This window comes from Sinocyclocheilus anshuiensis, unplaced genomic scaffold (assembly GCF_001515605.1).
Source record: "Sinocyclocheilus anshuiensis isolate Anshui unplaced genomic scaffold, SAMN03320099.WGS_v1.1 scaffold67, whole genome shotgun sequence".
NCBI lineage: Eukaryota > Metazoa > Chordata > Actinopteri > Cypriniformes > Cyprinidae > Sinocyclocheilus > Sinocyclocheilus anshuiensis.
In genome coordinates this window covers 2,165,292-2,182,192 of record NW_015552546.1, presented here as the reverse complement: position 1 = coordinate 2,182,192, position 16,901 = coordinate 2,165,292, and the positions used below count along the sequence as shown (strand labels likewise).

Genomic DNA, 16,901 nt, shown 5'->3' with positions numbered 1-16,901 from the left:
GGCATTACACAAATATTTCCACATAGTGAGGTAGATATGTGGGGGCGTGTTAGAAAGAGCCGTTTTAGGGGTGTGTGGTTAGGAGTCTTAACTTTGATAAAGAATATCTCTTTGGTTTTGAGACTTTAGTCTTTGCAACTTCAGGGATCTTATCTATGCACAATCAGCTTGTAACACTCCAAAGAGAAAGGAAAACTTGAAATTGCATCATATGACCCCTTTAATAATGACATTTCTGATTGTTCAAATGGTCAGCTGTCAGTTGCCTGCCTTGCCTGCCCTATTGCTATGCCTCTGCTCTAGTGAACGTGCCATTATAAAGCTTGGAAGAGCCAGGACATTTTTTAATATAACTCTGATTGTATTTATCTGAAAGAAGAAAGCCATAAACACCTAAGATGGCATGAAGGTGAGTAAATCTTGGGGTAATTTTCATTTTTGGGTGAACTGTCACTTTAAACAACAGTGTGAAACTTGTTTGAACTGAGCACATTCATTGATGGACTGGAGTGGTGTGCATTACTTGTGGATTATTGTGATGTTTTTATCAGCTGTTTGGACTCTCATTCTGACAGCACCCATTCACTGCAGAGCATCCATTGGTGAGCGAGTAATGTAATGCTATTTTATTTTATTGGAGATTTATTTTTGGTGTTTTATGCCTTCATTTAGATGGGATAGTATAGGTTGACAGGAAGTGAATTGGGTGAGAGTGAGGGGGATGGGATCGGAAAAGGTCAGCGAGCCGGGACTTGAACTCGGGACGCCCCAAGGGCGACAGCGCTACATGTTGGCGTGCTGCCCACAAGACCATTGGCACTGACCTCCAAATCTGATTTGATGAAGAAACAAATTAATCAACATCATTTGGGAGACCTATTACTTCAAGGATCAGGTGCCTGGGAACTGTACTCAGCCTCATTTATCAACTGCATTATTTTTATTTGTAGCAAACTCCTGGTTTCACTGGGTAGACGGGAGATTGCTGGTCGAATGCGGTTAAGAAAGCTATTTGTGGCACTCATCCATGGCACATTTTGTTTTTCTTTTTTTAGTGCTGCTGGCACCTGGCTGCTTGTGTTGGGGACCTGGCTCTCAGGTACCTGTCAAGTCAAATTTATTTGTATAGCTCTTTTCACAATATAAATTGTTTAAAAGTAGCTTTACAAATGGTCATACTGTTAATCAACTGTCTTGGTGTGCCACTCTGCACACGCTTGAGTGTTAAATGTAAAAAGTATTAAATGACAATATTTATTTTTAATAAATCACAATAGGGAACCATCCTGCACCTGTTTGCTTGTTCCTGCTCTGAGAAACTGGTTGCTTGATCCCTGCCTGATGGTCTGTTCTTTTCCTTGAAGTGAATAATTCCCACTTGTGGGTCTTTCTGCTACAAATGCTTCAATAAAAGTCATTATGTAAAAAAATTCCATTTTCTTCTGTCCCTCTTTCACTTCCACTTCTCTTACTGTTTTTTTCTATATATATACACATAACATGCAGATTGTTTCAAAGCAGCTTTACAGTGATAAACAAGAAAATAATGATTCAATGATGCAAACAAAATTCATTCATTCTGTAAAGCAGCTCTAAAAAGACAATAGTAAACAGTCATTATTCATTTGAAATCAGTTCACTGTTGATTCAGTTCGGTTCAATAACTGTGTCCATCAATTATATGTTTTAATGTTCAAATGTACTATTGGTTCCTGTTTCCAATGACACTGTTTACCAAGCAGCCTCTCTTTTTATCAGATTTTTGTAATCTTTTAAAGATGTATTATATAAAACAGGATGATGCAACATGACTAAAATCAGCGCTTCCTCAATCTTTGATATTCTGTAGAGAGAGGTCATGTCATGATGTGTCAATATAGAAATAGAATTTGGTCCAATAGAAATTGGTCTCAAGCCTTCATGTAATACGAAATTGCAGGTCAAAGTTGAACTTATAAACCTTATTTCTATAGCTCCTACAGTCTCAGGAGAACAAACTAAACTTCCTACAGACTCAAGAGAAAGGCCTAAGCCAAAAATTCTTAAACAGTGCTACACTGATTATTATGGCTACACTACATGCATCGATTAATCTGCTTATGAAAAAGTGTTCTTTAAGTTCTTTTAGAGAGCTTTCACTCACTAAATTAGGATCTTTGAGAAACGATCCAGTTGATTCAAATAAATTGTGTCCACAGATGCAGTCAGTTGATCTTCAACATAAAAACTGTAGAATCTCCAAGACTCTTTAGTTCACTTCTTGTTGCAGTGGGTGAGTTTTCTTGTCAGTCTCTCCTGGCTGGCTCGCCAAATTGTTAGATTTGTCTGTATTTGCTGAGCAGTAGTTTGGGTGTCTCGCCAATGCACTAGATTTCTCTAATACATAAAATAAGTAAGCTTAACCAAAGTTCTTGTGGGCAGAAGAATGTATTGAAGGTAGCAGTGTAGCAGTTCTTCAGCAGCGATGTTAGCATGTCATCCTTCAAACAATCTTAACCCAAGGTACTGTCTGTGAGACCAGACCTTTACAAACACCCCATGGAGAGCCAATGATAGTGTAGCCACATGACCTGATAATACCTCTCCCATGGAGAGCCCATGATACATTGACCTAATGCTGACCTAGTGGGCTAATTATATGGGCCATTTGGGTCACACTTTTGTAAACAGAGTTTCAGTTGATTGCATCTGAGGCACAGTCACAATGTAAATGCATCTGACTTGAAGTACACAATCTTTCAGATTCTTTAATTGTCTTGAAATGTTTTATGCCATCTTTTAATACCAGCAAAGCAATGGTCTATATTAATGTTTTGAGGAGTCTGCAAAAGTTTGGATTTATGTGAATATAAAATTCTAGGTTCTGGAAAGTGTATAAGACAAGAATGTATTACTAATTTTAAATGACAAGAGGAATAAGCCTTGTTTTTTTTTTTATAGATCCTGCTCAATTACACATCACAAAATGACACAGTTTAGTATGCTAGAAATATTTTATTTGAAGCTGAAGCTACACAGTACAGAGTAACCAACACCATGAAACAATTACTTGAGTTTCCAAATGAGAAAAAAAAGGTTAATGACTGATTCAGAATGACATTTGTAATCTCTCAAACTCATAAATTCCAATTCCTAAAAACTACAAAAAAAAGAAAAGAAAAAAAAAATCAGAAAAGATGAAAAGACAACAGTGTCTTGCATAAAGCATAAGTGCACTTGTCCTACATCATGACTAAATGCACCATAAGAAGTTTAATGTTTACAGCTTGTAGGTTAAGAGAAACTAAAAGTTATCTTATTTTTCAAATCAATTCAATGTGAACACTTTCTGTTCAATGGAGCCATGATGTTTCCTCTGTTTTAGTTATTTGTTTGGTTTAACAGTGCTGTTTGACGACAATGTTGGCGAATCCATGCACCTGAGTGAGCTGAGGACAATCAAATGATGCCAGAAGTTTATGTGGGCCGTGACACTTGGGAATAAACTTCTCCGTCAGGCACACTGTGGCATGCCCTGCAATGTCACTGTGAAAGAAAGAAAGATTATTTAATACTACTGTGATTATTACATTTTACTTTTTTTGATTAAATAATCACTGTTTGAGTTTAGCAATCATAATTTATACAATTAAGTGAAAATTAAGCATAATAATGCAACTTTTATTATTTAATAAAAAAAAAATTTAATTAATTTTACCCATAGTTAACAACTCTGGCATGCTGCAGTCCAAGTCCCACAAAGCGGAATGCAGTGTTCTTCAGGACACAAGGCAGTGGATTCTGGAAAGTGATTTTGACTGGCACTTCTTGACCCAAGACAGCATCACATACAGGCTGAGAAGAACCACATACAAGACGCAATTTAGCATGAAATGATTTCAAACAATCAAAAGATGTATCAGTTGAACCATAACTTTGAACTTACAGCGATAACAAGATCTGGTGTGCGCAGTCTGAAGCTGTACTGTGTGGCCAAAACCTGCTTAGTCTGAGCCACATGTCCGAAGATGTTGAGCATCAGTGAGGCGTGATCCACCAGGTGTTCCTTATACTCGTCATAACTCAGGGTCCATTCCAGAGGTCTGCCTATTGTGGGGAAAAGTGACAAATATTGAATGAATACTCAAGTCTCTTTACCCATAAGCTACATTGTACCAACTGTGTAGTCTCATGTATTGCAACTCTTTGATTTCAGATTTGATAACTTCTCACATTCAGAGGGCTTGAGCTCAATGCATGTGTGGTCTTTCTTCAGGAAGGTCTTTCTGACTCCGGTGTAGTACATGGCTGCAGACTGGCTGTAGAGGGTGACGCTACGAGATGAGCTGCATTTGTTTTTTAGATTGATGCAAAGCACAGCATCTTTGCCCACACATGATCCATCCCCTTTCAGGTTGACTTCACAGACAACATCCTCAGCACAGGGCAGTGGGTATGTGCATCGCTTGGAGCCATGACGAAGAGCTGTTTCCAAAGCAGTGCACTGCTCAGAAGAACCTGATCAATGAAAGTAAAAGGAAAATTTAGAGAGCGATGAAACACAGGAGAAACACGAACATTCATCACTAGTATAAGCACCATGGTTCAAAGTAATGAGTGCTGGAATGCATGCGGTTTTTACCGAGTGGGTGTTTGTAGAGATTTGTGATATCCACACGTTGATCTGAGCCAACAGCCTTGGTGCTGATGCAGTGACCTACTACATCCTTCTCAATGTGGACAACACCAAATGTTCCATCACATTTCCTCTGCCAGTAAACTTTATCATTATTCACCTAGAACACAGAGACAAACAAGAATCATAAGTCATATGTCATTATAATTGATGTATGACACAATGGTAAATTAAAGGAATTAACATACTTCAGCGAAAAGGAAGGGCACATCATGCTTCAGGAAGGTCTGTCCACTGCGGATCGCAGCAACAGAGGTAGGGCCGCAGCGGAAGAAGCCCTGGCTGGTCAGTTGAGGAGTGGAATCAACCACCTGCCAACCTCCGAAACCAGATGGCAGGTCTGACCGAGTCATCCAGGCCTCATTCCACACGTGGTAGTTCCTACATAGAAGAGAAGATGAAAGAAATGAAAACAGTTCATGGACATTCAGAGGAACTCTTGGTTACAAATGGTAATGACACTTACCAGACTGAATCACGGTTCATGTGATCGATCAACTGGAATTTCTCATCCAAATAGACGTCAGATGTCAAACAAACATCAGTGTCATGAGCAGAACAGAAGTTTGAGACCGGACGAGCAGGAATTCCCAAACACCTCAACACTACGAGAAAGAGAAGAAGAATATAAGTGCATTATATCTACAATCACTTTCTCAAAACTTTTTGTCCTTGTCCAGTCTGCAGGAACTCTTACGTGTGTTGGTGACTCCAGCAAAGGCCGAGCTCTGTCCATATTTGACCGGTATTCCTCCACATTTGTGGTATTGTTTCAGGATGGCACTGCTGCTGCACCAGGATGTCGGAGCAGTTCCATCTCCATAGCAGTTTGACCAGTTACCCACCAGCACACCACAGTCTTTGTTGGCAATAACCTGATAAGGAGAGATGATTGAAAATATTATAGAAGCACTGCATTCAGAAGAGAACAAATTAGACCATTGTGTCAGGCTTTCAAACATGAAATCAGGGTATTGATAAGAAGTAAATGAAAACTCACCATGTCAGACACTACTCTGGAAATGTTAATGGGGTTTCCCCATCCTGAGCAAGGTTTACCGCTCTTCTCCAATACATAAATACACGCAGACAAGATTCCCTTCTCAAACTAAGAACCACAGATCAGAGAGGAAGAAAATTAGATATTGTTAAACAACCTTCATGCTATCTTATGCACTTGTTCTGTGGAATTATATCTCAGATATGGGAAGGTTAGGAAAAACTGTCTAGGGTGGCCAGAAACCGTAGCGGTGCCTTTATCTCTGACATATCTTAAACTTGAACTTGTGTAATATATTAATTAAATTTTTGGCTCTTACTTGACCAAAGTTCCATGTTCTGCAACCAATCTGCTGCTTAGTTCCATAGTAGATTCTGCCCATGTCATTCAGCACATACTCAGCTCTCTCCGCGTCATCACTCAGATACACACAGTCATCTGATAAAGAAAACATTTTTTTACTTTAAATGGAAAAGCTTCATTAAGTTTCAATAGTGCTCACTTTACTCATTCTATTACATTTTCATATTTAGGTTTTACCTTTACACCAGGGGTTGAACAACATGTAAATTTCATTTTCAGGAACACAAGGTAAAGTGAATCTGCCTCCTGGACAGTGTGTCACGACACTGAGCTGGTATCGTCCAACGCAAGCAGTCGGAATAGAGTGCACACACAGTTTGATTCGGTTTTGTCCTTGTTCCACAATCTTTGCACCCCAGCAGTCTTTCTTGAATTCTTCCACTATTGGAACGATCACATAAGTGCCGTCCCGGATGGATGGGATGTGACCTGTAAAACACACAGAAGAACAAGAGATTTCAATGATGGTAAAAATGTTAGTTCAGCTCATGTTATTTCTTGGCATGTTTCCACATGCTGTTGGTCATAACTAACCTAGTTTGAGCTCCAGGTGAAGCTTGTCACAACTGGGATTGAAAGGACGGCACAGATCAACCCACATATTGAAACACTGTCCTCTGCGGACGATGAGATGATCATCAAGGAAACAATGTGTGTGATGCTCCTCACGATTCTTTCCGGTCCTGCATTTGAGAAGGTCAACTTTACTCACCCGGAGGACAGCATCTGAGAAAATGAAAAAGCAGAAAACAGGTAAATAATCATCAAACAGATCATTCATTGAGTTATTACAAGTAAGGATCATTCCCATCATGCACTGCAGGACAAAGATAAAAAAAAGACAATGTCCCTTACCCTCGACCCCACAGACTCGCTTGCTTGTACAATCCTCCACGCATTCCTTGACGACGACTTCCTTTGTCTCATAATCATGGCATGGAGTGACAAAACCGCAAGGATTAGGGTATGGAGTAGCACAAGGGTTAACACATGGGTTAACACAGGGGTTGACGAATGGGTTAACACAAGGGTTAACATATGGGTAAGCATAAGGGATATTGCAAGGGCTAGCCCAAGGATTTACATAAGGTTTAGAGCATGGGTTAACACAAGTGTTGTTGTAAACCGGTGTATAGCATGCTGCTTTCCTGCAGCCATCCTCCTGCAGTTTAATGGCTGGGAAACGGCCAACGGTGCAGAGGTTTTTGTATGGGTTGTATACAAAAGGCATGCTGGGCAAAAAAGAAAGAAATGAGAGACATGAGTGTCATCTGTATTTGGTCAGTAGATGGTTAATAATTCATAAATACGAAATCTCTTAGAAATCAGATCTCCAGTTTCGTTTAAGTTTGGTTTCTTGACAACATTAGGCTGTTCCCAAAAGGCCAAAATTCTTAACTATATAACTATATAAACTATATAATTATACCAGAAAAGGAAAGTCATTGGAAATAACAATCCGGGTTTTTAAACAAATCTTGGTGGCCTATGAATTCTAGATGTCAGCTTTCTAATAGCAATTCATAATAAGTTTCAAACAATGTCTGAGATGATTACTTACATGGTTTTAGTCCTTGTCTGTTCAAGAGAAACTGAACCGAATACTTGAAGTGCTGTAGCAAGTGAACAGTATGTTCTGCTTTAACCAGCTCGTCGCTCGTACTGTTGTTTGTCTCCAAAGCAGACGGGATATTTATACTACATCTCCATCTCCACCTCATCCACAGCTCATAGCTGAGTAATTGTCCTCTTAAGAAAGAGATGAAAGGATTTTGAGTCATGTTAATTTTTACTAATTAATGGGAGAAATTAACATCCTAGTTTAATTGTTCTGAACCTTTAAACTTTAGGCAGAGTCATTTTCAGACTAACTCCTTGTCTCCACTGGACATTAGCGGTGCGACATGACGTGACTAAAGACAATAGAATCCATTCAATTCAGTGTGATACTGTCTACACAGAATACACCAAGATGATGAAAATAGTAATAAAACTAACAACAATATATGTATATATACTTAATTTTGTATATGTATTCTTTTATATTAATTTTATATCTTGAATTATACTTTTTAGCAGTATATATTCGTATTCTCTCAGAGATATTGAGATATCAGAAACATTCTATAAGCAAAGTATGTCTATATATTTCTTAATGACCCTGTTTGTTAATTTTGCTCTATTACGAGAGCAATGATTTGTGCATCTTATGCAATGCCAAAAATCATTTCTTTTACATACATTTGAAGGAACTGAGCTCCTTTCAACAAAGAGATTAGATATTTTAAGGCAAAATTAGCTCTAATACATAGCCTACAGTAATAGTGCATGATTATATTAAATTAAACTGCAGTATTAAATAGCAGTAAGAGTCTATTATTCTTACATTTCTCTCTCAAGATTGTCAGATCAAGGACGACTCTTTGATATATGACTGTTAGTCAGTTATTAAAGAGAATGACTCATAAAATTGGAAAGCAGAGAAAATTCAAGTATAGAAATTCTCATGAAGGAGAATGAAAAAAATCACCCGTTTAAATTTTCATGTTTTATTCTCAAATTTTTATTTTTCCGTTTTCCTGACAGGCCCTGTGAATAAACAACAACAGCCCCTAGAGTGATGAAGGAAGAGATGTCTCTTGACAAGTGGAAGTGGAAGCAAGGAATCTGATTTCATAACTTTAAATCAGTATGTACCTTTGGATTTATCAACTATATTATACAGTAGAAGGCATTGTCAAGTATGTCATGATTTTTTTTTTCTTTTTTCTGAGACAACATAATTGTTCACCATCCCCAAGCTGAACGGTATGCTCCACCCAGAAGGTGTATGAGGAAATAAGGAGAAATAGCCTTTAATATGACCAATTAAATCAAAATGACCCCAAAACATCCAAAACTCAACAGTTCAGCACATTATTAAAAGAACAATGGGTTTTTTGTTATGGGTAAATTTTTTGTGACATAACTATAGTCTGTCTAGTAATTCTGGTCAAACTTGACAGAAAACAGTGAAAGGGACAATATTCATTAACTTAGTATTCGTTTCATCGTTCCATCCATGTATGTGGGTCATTCCTGGGATTCGGTAACATTTCAACTTAGAACATTTTTTTCAACTACATATGATTCATTTTTTAAATCCCCCACATCATTAGACACATATCAAAACTTTTTTTTTCTTCAGATTTTAGACACCTTTTTTTTTTTTTCAACCCCGTAATGGACAAAATGGGATTGGTTTAAAAAGGATTTTACACAGAACTTGCTATAAAACAAACATCTACCTACTGCTCATGTGTCCCTCATAGCAATTTAATGATGAACAAATGTAACATTTATCATAATTTTCAAATTTTTATAGGACTGAAGTGAAAAATACACAAATTGTGTCTATGGTCTCAATTTAGAAGTTTAACTAAAACCACAATTTTATCGTTTTAGTCCTTAACATGTCAGATGGCAATCAGCAAGAAATGCTTTCATTCTTAATTGTCTTCCCTATATTTTCCCATATATATTAATATGACAAGGCGTGTCGGGATTGAAGACTGTAACACATTTGAAGTGAACACATTGTCTTTAATTTTGGTTTTGTTTGTCTCTCATATTGTCCCCATCTTTCTGGGTAAACATATCTGCATGGCCAACACTGTCTTTCTGCTGCAAATGTGGGTGCAATTTCTGATGTGTGATGCTTGTCAAAGTTTAAATGGACATATTACCTCAAAAATTCTATTTATAACAAAAATATGAGTTGTTATGATGTTGGTAAGTATATATTTACTGAAACCATGACTATTTTATTTCATTTTTTCATTAAAATTATTAATAAATAAAGTAAATAACTCGGAAGCAATACAACTATATGGAAGCAATACAATAAATACATTGTATATACTTATGGATTAAAACAAAATGTTGAAAAATAATCATTTTCCATCTTAATTTTATGTGACGGGGCTGAGTTGTTAAGCTTGACAGTACCCTCCCTGACTATAATATACCTCAAAAATATGAATAATACGTATGATAATACTAACCGTTCTCTGCACCACTATTAAAGAGACCTGAATGATGTCATTTCTGGTAAATGATGTTACATGTGAGTGGAGTCTAAATTATTATGGGCGTAGAATGCGCACATTAGTGTGACGGGGTTGAGTTCAGACTGAGGGACATAACTTTAAAGTCTGTTTTTTTTTTTTTATTCAGTATAATGGGTCTACTAAAGTATTGTGAAAATCTTCTAACAATTCATTTTGGTGAACCACCACTTTAAAAACTCTGAATCCCAGGAATGACCCATGTATCATTATAGACATTGTTCTATCCATCCATCTTTCTATTGTTCCATCCATCCATCCATCCAATTCAAAATCAATCCATGTGGAAAGGTTTTAGTGGTTCTTGCAGTTACTAGCACTTAAAAAGGTCCTTGTGTGAAATAATTTTAGTTCTTTTTTTTCCCCTGACAATTATCTTGGCAACTCAAACTACAAGGGAATTTGCAAGGGAATAAATGTCAGGCTCAGTATGGTCAGGCTTGAAATGTCACTGAAAAACAATGAGAACTAATTATATAACCAATTAAATTGTAACAAGTTCTCCCATTCCATTGTGTTTATCACAAACCATAATAATTGAGTTCAATCAGTGAAATCAATGTAATATAGGGCGGTGTGGCAAGTTGATGAAGATGTTGGGTGGAAACCAAAGCAGCACAAGTGCAAAACTCTCAAGAAGTGCTCAACGAGCTTTCATCACTGTACTTTTGAAAACAGGGTTGCTCTGAAATGACTGTCTACTGTAAAGCATTTTATAATCTCCTAAATTACTCTATTATGTATTACAGACAATTATTATAATGCTCGGCCAGTCTTACCCATAATTAATCTGACCTGCTGCAGACCAAGTCCATCAATACAGAAAAAAATCCAAGACAGCAGGAACCACATAAGACAGTGTTGATGGTCACTGCATTTGTCTTGGAAAAGAAAAACATGTATTTGGAAAGATTTGGGCCTTTTCTCCTATTTAGCTACATCACAGAAACTAGTAGTCTTTTCATGTTATGATCTGGTGTCATAACTGCACCATTTCTCAGAGACTCAAATCTCTTAATTATTGGGTGTAATTAAGTACTCAAGTACAAGTTTCCATCTTTTACTTTCAGGCTTCATTAGTGCAGAGTACATAATTACTTATGGCTTTTTAAAAAAAATTTTTTTTTAACCTCCTCTCTGCAGTCAGTTCTTCTAGTGTATTAGGAAGGGTTGTGTTGCTCTGGATGCTTCTCTGTGGTCAACATTGACCAAATGTTAGGCAAGCATGATATGATATTTCTGTCAGGACCACTATCGTCAAAGATGATTGACAATTAGCATACAGTTTGGATTGGCGGTATGGTTCCGTTCTGGGCAAGAACTCCCTGCGCATCCATGCAGCCTAGCATGGATGAGAGCAGGGAGAGCAGCGATAACCCCCCCAGGGTAAACAGAACCAACATAAATGTATTGCAGATATCGTTAAAGTTCAATAATGTTATGTACACATTTTAGAATTAGTCTGATTCAAAGGAGAATCAGAAGGCTGAATCCCGACTGACAGAGGAGGAGCTGGGGATGGAGGAGGGTAATTAGCTATTGAGCAATGCGAAAACTGCTGATAATACTGAGGGACCTTATATATGAATGCTTAGATAGGTGTCATATTCCCATAGGTTGATGGGGATCAGCTGAGAGTCAGCTGATGCGAGTTTGACTAACGTGATTGCCAGAACTAACGCTACGCTAGATGTTTATCGTTTAAAATTGGTGTTCTTTTAAATGTACTACAACAGTTTATATTAATATTTATTGGCAGACAGTCCTTTCAAGAAAACAATCTCTTTCAGAGTTTTCCCTCTGTGCATGCACGTACAGACATAAAAGCATTCATTATATTATATTCAAGTTCATTATTTTTCACATCCTTTACAAATGTTATTTTGAAGCATAATGAAATAATTTCAGATCTAGATTGTTCTTGTTCATTTATATATTTAATGCATGCATTCATTTTCACATTGTGTCCTGCATCATACCTTAAAGTGTAATGTATTTAGTATGAGGAAAAAAAGTTTTCTGTGTTTATCTCAAGGAAACACATTCATAGCTTTATGTGTTACTTAATGTGTTTATCAATTCTTATACTGTTTATCGAGTCTGATCTCTACTCTCTAACAGGAGTCACTTGATTTGTCCTTTAAAGTTGATATATTTAGTAGGAAATACGTGCAAGTAGGTCACTTAATCTTAATCATCTATATCATTATGTGTACATTCTTTCATTACTAATAATCAGCATTAAGTTTATCTAAAAAAACTATTATGAGATTACATTGTTGTAGCCATCTGAATCATATTACACAAAACAATGCCAGTGACAAAATAAGTGTCCTGCTTTGCCTTTATTCTCTTTGTGTGTGATAAAACTGCATAATTGCCTGCTTTTACATTTCTAACCGACAGCTCAGCAGCAGAGCAATTATACAACAATGTTCCTGTATTCTACACTATTCATTTGACTCATTATTTTTTGTAAAAGGGAAAACTTGTGTGACTCACCATGAAGAAAAGATTTTCACACACTATGTGCAGTTCGGGTGGAGAGGAGGTCATTATATACCGATGTGTTTCATTTGGAGCAGCAGCAGTTTGTCCCAGCAAGACCTGCTTTCACATGCTTTATTAATTCAAGCTCCCTCAGAACAATTACTCTGATTACTCTTTAAATAAACTGATAAAAGTCAATTTCAGGGACAAGGACTACTAACATGTAAGTATTAAAACATTAATTATTTTAAGATTGTGGCCTGGTTTTATTTAACATATACTCATTGCATTTAGAAAACTGGCATCTGTATTTTATCGTGTCTTTTAAGATTAAGTAAGAAACAGAAATACAGTACCAGTCAAAAGTTATATTTTAAATATATTTTTAAAATTATCATGTATATTAAATTTCAGAAGCCATTTATTTTGAATGACAGGTTTTATTTTATTTGTCCATTCTCTTTCTCATGTCTATTTTTTAAAGCTTTTAAAATGTCTTGTGAAAATATTTGCACTGGAATCAAACTGGTATCGGAAGAGCAGGACAGGGCATGCGGCCGGTCTGTTTGCAATATCAGCCCTTGTGGTGATTTCAAAGGCATACAAGCTTGTGGAAGTGATGGTAAGAGCTGTAAATCTTCTCATTTCACTGCATGGTGGGAATAAAACATCTAATATCAAGGTCTGATCTTTGATTGTTTTCTGCTCTTTCTTGTCCTCAGATGCAGTTCTGCAGGTGTGCACTGTTGACCTCCTTAAAGACAGAAAAGGGCAAAATCGACTGGAACATCACACAGGTTGTTATCAGAGTGATCACCTTATCGTCCGCAGAGGGCAGTGTTTTCAGATGTGGGTTGAGCTGAGCCGAGCTTTCATTCCAAATAGAGACAAATTTCACCTGGAGCTGAAACTTGGTCAGTTATAGCCTTTTTTTAACAACCACATGACAAACAGTTTATTATTTCAGCCTCACTAGAACACTTGTTCTTCTGTGCATGTTACAGGTCATATCCCATCCATCCGGGACGGCACTTATGTGATCGTTCCAATAGTGGAAGAATTCAAGAAAGGCTGCTGGGGGGCAAAAATTGTGGAACAAGGCCAAAACCGAATCAAACTGTGTGTGCACTCTGTTCCGACTGCTTGCGTTGGACGATACCAGCTCAGTGCCGTGACACACTGTCCAGGAGGCAGATTCACTTTACCTTGTGTTCCTCAAAATGACATTTACATGCTGTTCAACCCCTGGTGTAAAGGTATGCGTTTCATTACACAGCTGAAACAGAAACACACACATGCACAATTGTCAGCAACAAAAAATATACTTAATTCAACTATCTCTGTTTCTTTATCAGATGACTGTGTGTACCTGGAAGATGACTCAGAGAGAGCTGAGTATGTGCTGAATGACATGGGCAGAATCTACTATGGAACTAAGCAGCAGATTGGCTGCAGAACATGGAACTTTGGTCAAGTAAGAGCCAAACTTTTCACTCAAAGTTTGCAGAACACAGTAGCTAATAGAAACTCAAATCTGAGACTCTGTAATGTGTAGAAAGCTATTACCAGAAAGGTAATTGGCTATAATGTTTCTATATTTTCTTCCTCTCTGCTCTCTGTTTCTTAGTTCGAGGAGGGAATCTTGTCTGCGTGTATTTATGTGTTGGAGAAGAGCTGTACACCTTGCTCAGGATGGGGAAACCCCATTAACATTTCCAGAGTGGTGTCTGACATGGTGAGTCTTCATTTACTTCTTATCTGCACCCTGATTTGAAGTTGAAAAGCCTGACACAATGGTCTAATTTGCTTTGTTATGAGTGCAGTACATCTGCATGAAGCTTTTCAATCAGCTCTCCTTATCAGGTTATTGCCAACAAAGACTGTGGTGTGCTGGTGGGTAACTGGTCAAACTGCTATGGAGATGGAACCGCTCCGACATCCTGGTGCAGCAGCAGTGCCATCCTGAAACAATACCACAAATGTGGAGGAATACCGGTCAAATATGGACAGAGCTCGGCCTTTGCTGGAGTCACCAACACACGTAAGACTTCCTGCAGACTGGACAGGGAGAAAAAGTTTTGAGAAAGTGATTATAGATGTCATGCACTTATTTCTCCTCTCTTTCTCGTAGTGTTGAGGTGTTTGGGAATTCCTGCTCGTCCAGTTTCAAACTTCTGTTCTGCTCATGACACTGACGTTTGTTTGACATCTGACGTCTATTTGGATGAGAAATTCCAGCTGATTGATCACATGAACTGTAATTCAATCTGGTAAGTATTATTCTTACAAACAAAGTTTTTACACTGTTGCATGTGTAGACTATATTGATATAGTCACAGTTTGTTTTCTCTTTTTATGATTCTTCTCCTCTTCCATGTAGGAACTACCACGTGTGGAATGAGGCCTGGATGACTCGGTCAGACCTGCCATCTGGTTTCGGAGGTTGGCAGGTGGTTGATTCCACTCCTCAACTGACCAGCCAGGGCTTCTTCCGCTGCGGCCCCACCTCTGTTGCTGCGATCCGCAGTGGACAGACCTTCCTGAAGCACGATGTGCCATTTGTTTTTGCTGAAGTGCGTCAGTTCCTTAATATTCTGTTTTGACTTTTCTGTCCCATGCAAACACAAGTGCTAGCGTAGTACTGTTGATTGTGTTTTAGGTGAACAATGATAGAGTCTACTGGCAGCAGAGATGTAATTGGACATTTGGTGTTGTCCACGTTGAAAAAAATGCAGTTGGTCACTGCATCAGCACCAAAGCTGTCGGCTCAGACAAACGCTTTGATATCACACACCTCTACAAACATCCACGAGGTGAAATCTCACACATCTCAGTAAGTTAACAGTCACAATTAGGAAATGTCTTGATTTTAAATGTCGACTTTATTAACATTAATCAGGTACGGAGGAAGAGCGCATTGCTTTAGAAACAGCAATTCGTCATGGCTCCAAGCGGTGTACCTACCCATTGCCCTGTGCTGAGGATGTGACTGTTAAAGTCACCATGCAGGGTGATGGACCATGCGTGGGCAAGGATGCTGTGCTTTCCATCGTTTTGAAGAATAAATGCAACTCACCTCGTACCGTCACCCTGTACAGTCAAGTGGCAGCCACATACTACACCGGAGTCCATAATGCCTTAGTGAGGAAGAGCCAAATGAACATCGAGATGAAGGCCTGTGAGGGTAAGCGATGATAATCAACCCTGTACAGTAAGAGAAAGATTGCAACAGTTTTAAAAGTATACTTGAAATAATTCAGTGTTTAACTCTTTCTTCTGTAGTCCAGACTGTACCTTGGACCCTGCGATATGACGAGTATAATAACCACCTAGTAGACCAGGCAGCCTTGATGCTCCATCTCTTTGGACACGTGGCTCAGACCAAGCAGATTCTTGCAACCCAGTTCCACTTCAGACTGCGCACACCAGACCTTATTATTTCTGTGAGTTTAGCAGGTTCTGTCTTTTTAAATCTTCATGGGTTGCTAATGGCCTAAAGGGTAACAATAAAATTTTTGGTGGAAACTGGCCACTGATCATGAATTTTGCCTAAATGTGTAAAATGTTATGGTACATAAAATTGTGACATTTTTTACCTTTCAGCCTGTATGTGATGCTGTTGTGGGTCAAGAAGTGCCAGTAAAAATCACATTCCAGAATCCACTTTCTTGCAGTCTAAAGAATGTGATATTCCGTATTGAGGGTCTGGGACTGAAGCATGCCAGACTTGTTACATATGGGTAAGATTAATTCAACCCTGACCTCACAGGAAAACGTACCTATTTATATTACTACATGTAATATTTCTCTCTCTTTCTCAGTGATATTGCAAGCCTGGCCACAGTGAACCTGACAGAGACATTTGTTCCAGTGAGGCATGGCACACATAAAATTCTGGCATCACTTGACTGTTCCCAACTTAATCAAGTCCATGGAGTTGCCAACATTACTGTTAAAAAGTGAAAAAGTATTTAATTACCTGAAGAGAAGAAATGGCTGTTGCTTTGAACTGTAAACTTGTTCATAATGACCTCAGATACAGTGTTTTTTTTATGTTGTTGTGAAAGAAAACTTTCATTAAAAACTCAAATATTTGTGGTTGTTTTATGGTGGATATTCTTCATTTAGGTGTATTGTTAATTGCTGCCTCAGCATTCAAAATATTAATAATTTAATAACTTTGATATGTGGTTATAAGAGTGGGTGAACTGAGAAACATTCATGATGAAAGTTGTGCCTACTATATGTTGCAATACATTCAAATGAT

At 37.9% G+C, this 16,901-nt stretch overlaps 2 protein-coding genes across 2 annotated transcripts; one reads left to right on the top strand and one right to left on the bottom strand.

Annotated features, from left to right (window-relative positions):
* Positions 1-3,377: 3,377 nt before the first annotated feature.
* On the bottom strand, positions 3,378-7,269 carry LOC107664126 (protein-glutamine gamma-glutamyltransferase K-like). The gene is made up of 13 exons (XM_016454582.1): positions 6,894-7,269; positions 6,573-6,764; positions 6,216-6,467; positions 5,995-6,113; positions 5,676-5,783; positions 5,373-5,550; positions 5,142-5,280; positions 4,864-5,056; positions 4,622-4,775; positions 4,213-4,497; positions 3,926-4,086; positions 3,698-3,834; positions 3,378-3,525 (listed from the first exon to the last, which is right to left on the bottom strand). Exons 1-13 carry the CDS (start codon positions 7,267-7,269, stop codon positions 3,378-3,380), a joined length of 2,442 nt encoding a protein of 813 aa, XP_016310068.1.
* A 6,083-nt stretch (positions 7,270-13,352) lies between these two features.
* LOC107664125 (protein-glutamine gamma-glutamyltransferase K-like) lies at positions 13,353-16,597 on the top strand (the record flags this gene model as incomplete). Its single annotated transcript, XM_016454581.1, has 12 exons — positions 13,353-13,548; positions 13,639-13,890; positions 13,990-14,108; positions 14,262-14,369; positions 14,498-14,675; positions 14,766-14,904; positions 15,015-15,207; positions 15,294-15,447; positions 15,534-15,818; positions 15,917-16,077; positions 16,238-16,374; positions 16,456-16,597. Coding segments are annotated over 12 exons (2,064 nt in total), but the record flags the coding sequence as incomplete, so codon positions are not given.
* Between the last annotated feature and the right edge of the window lie 304 nt (positions 16,598-16,901).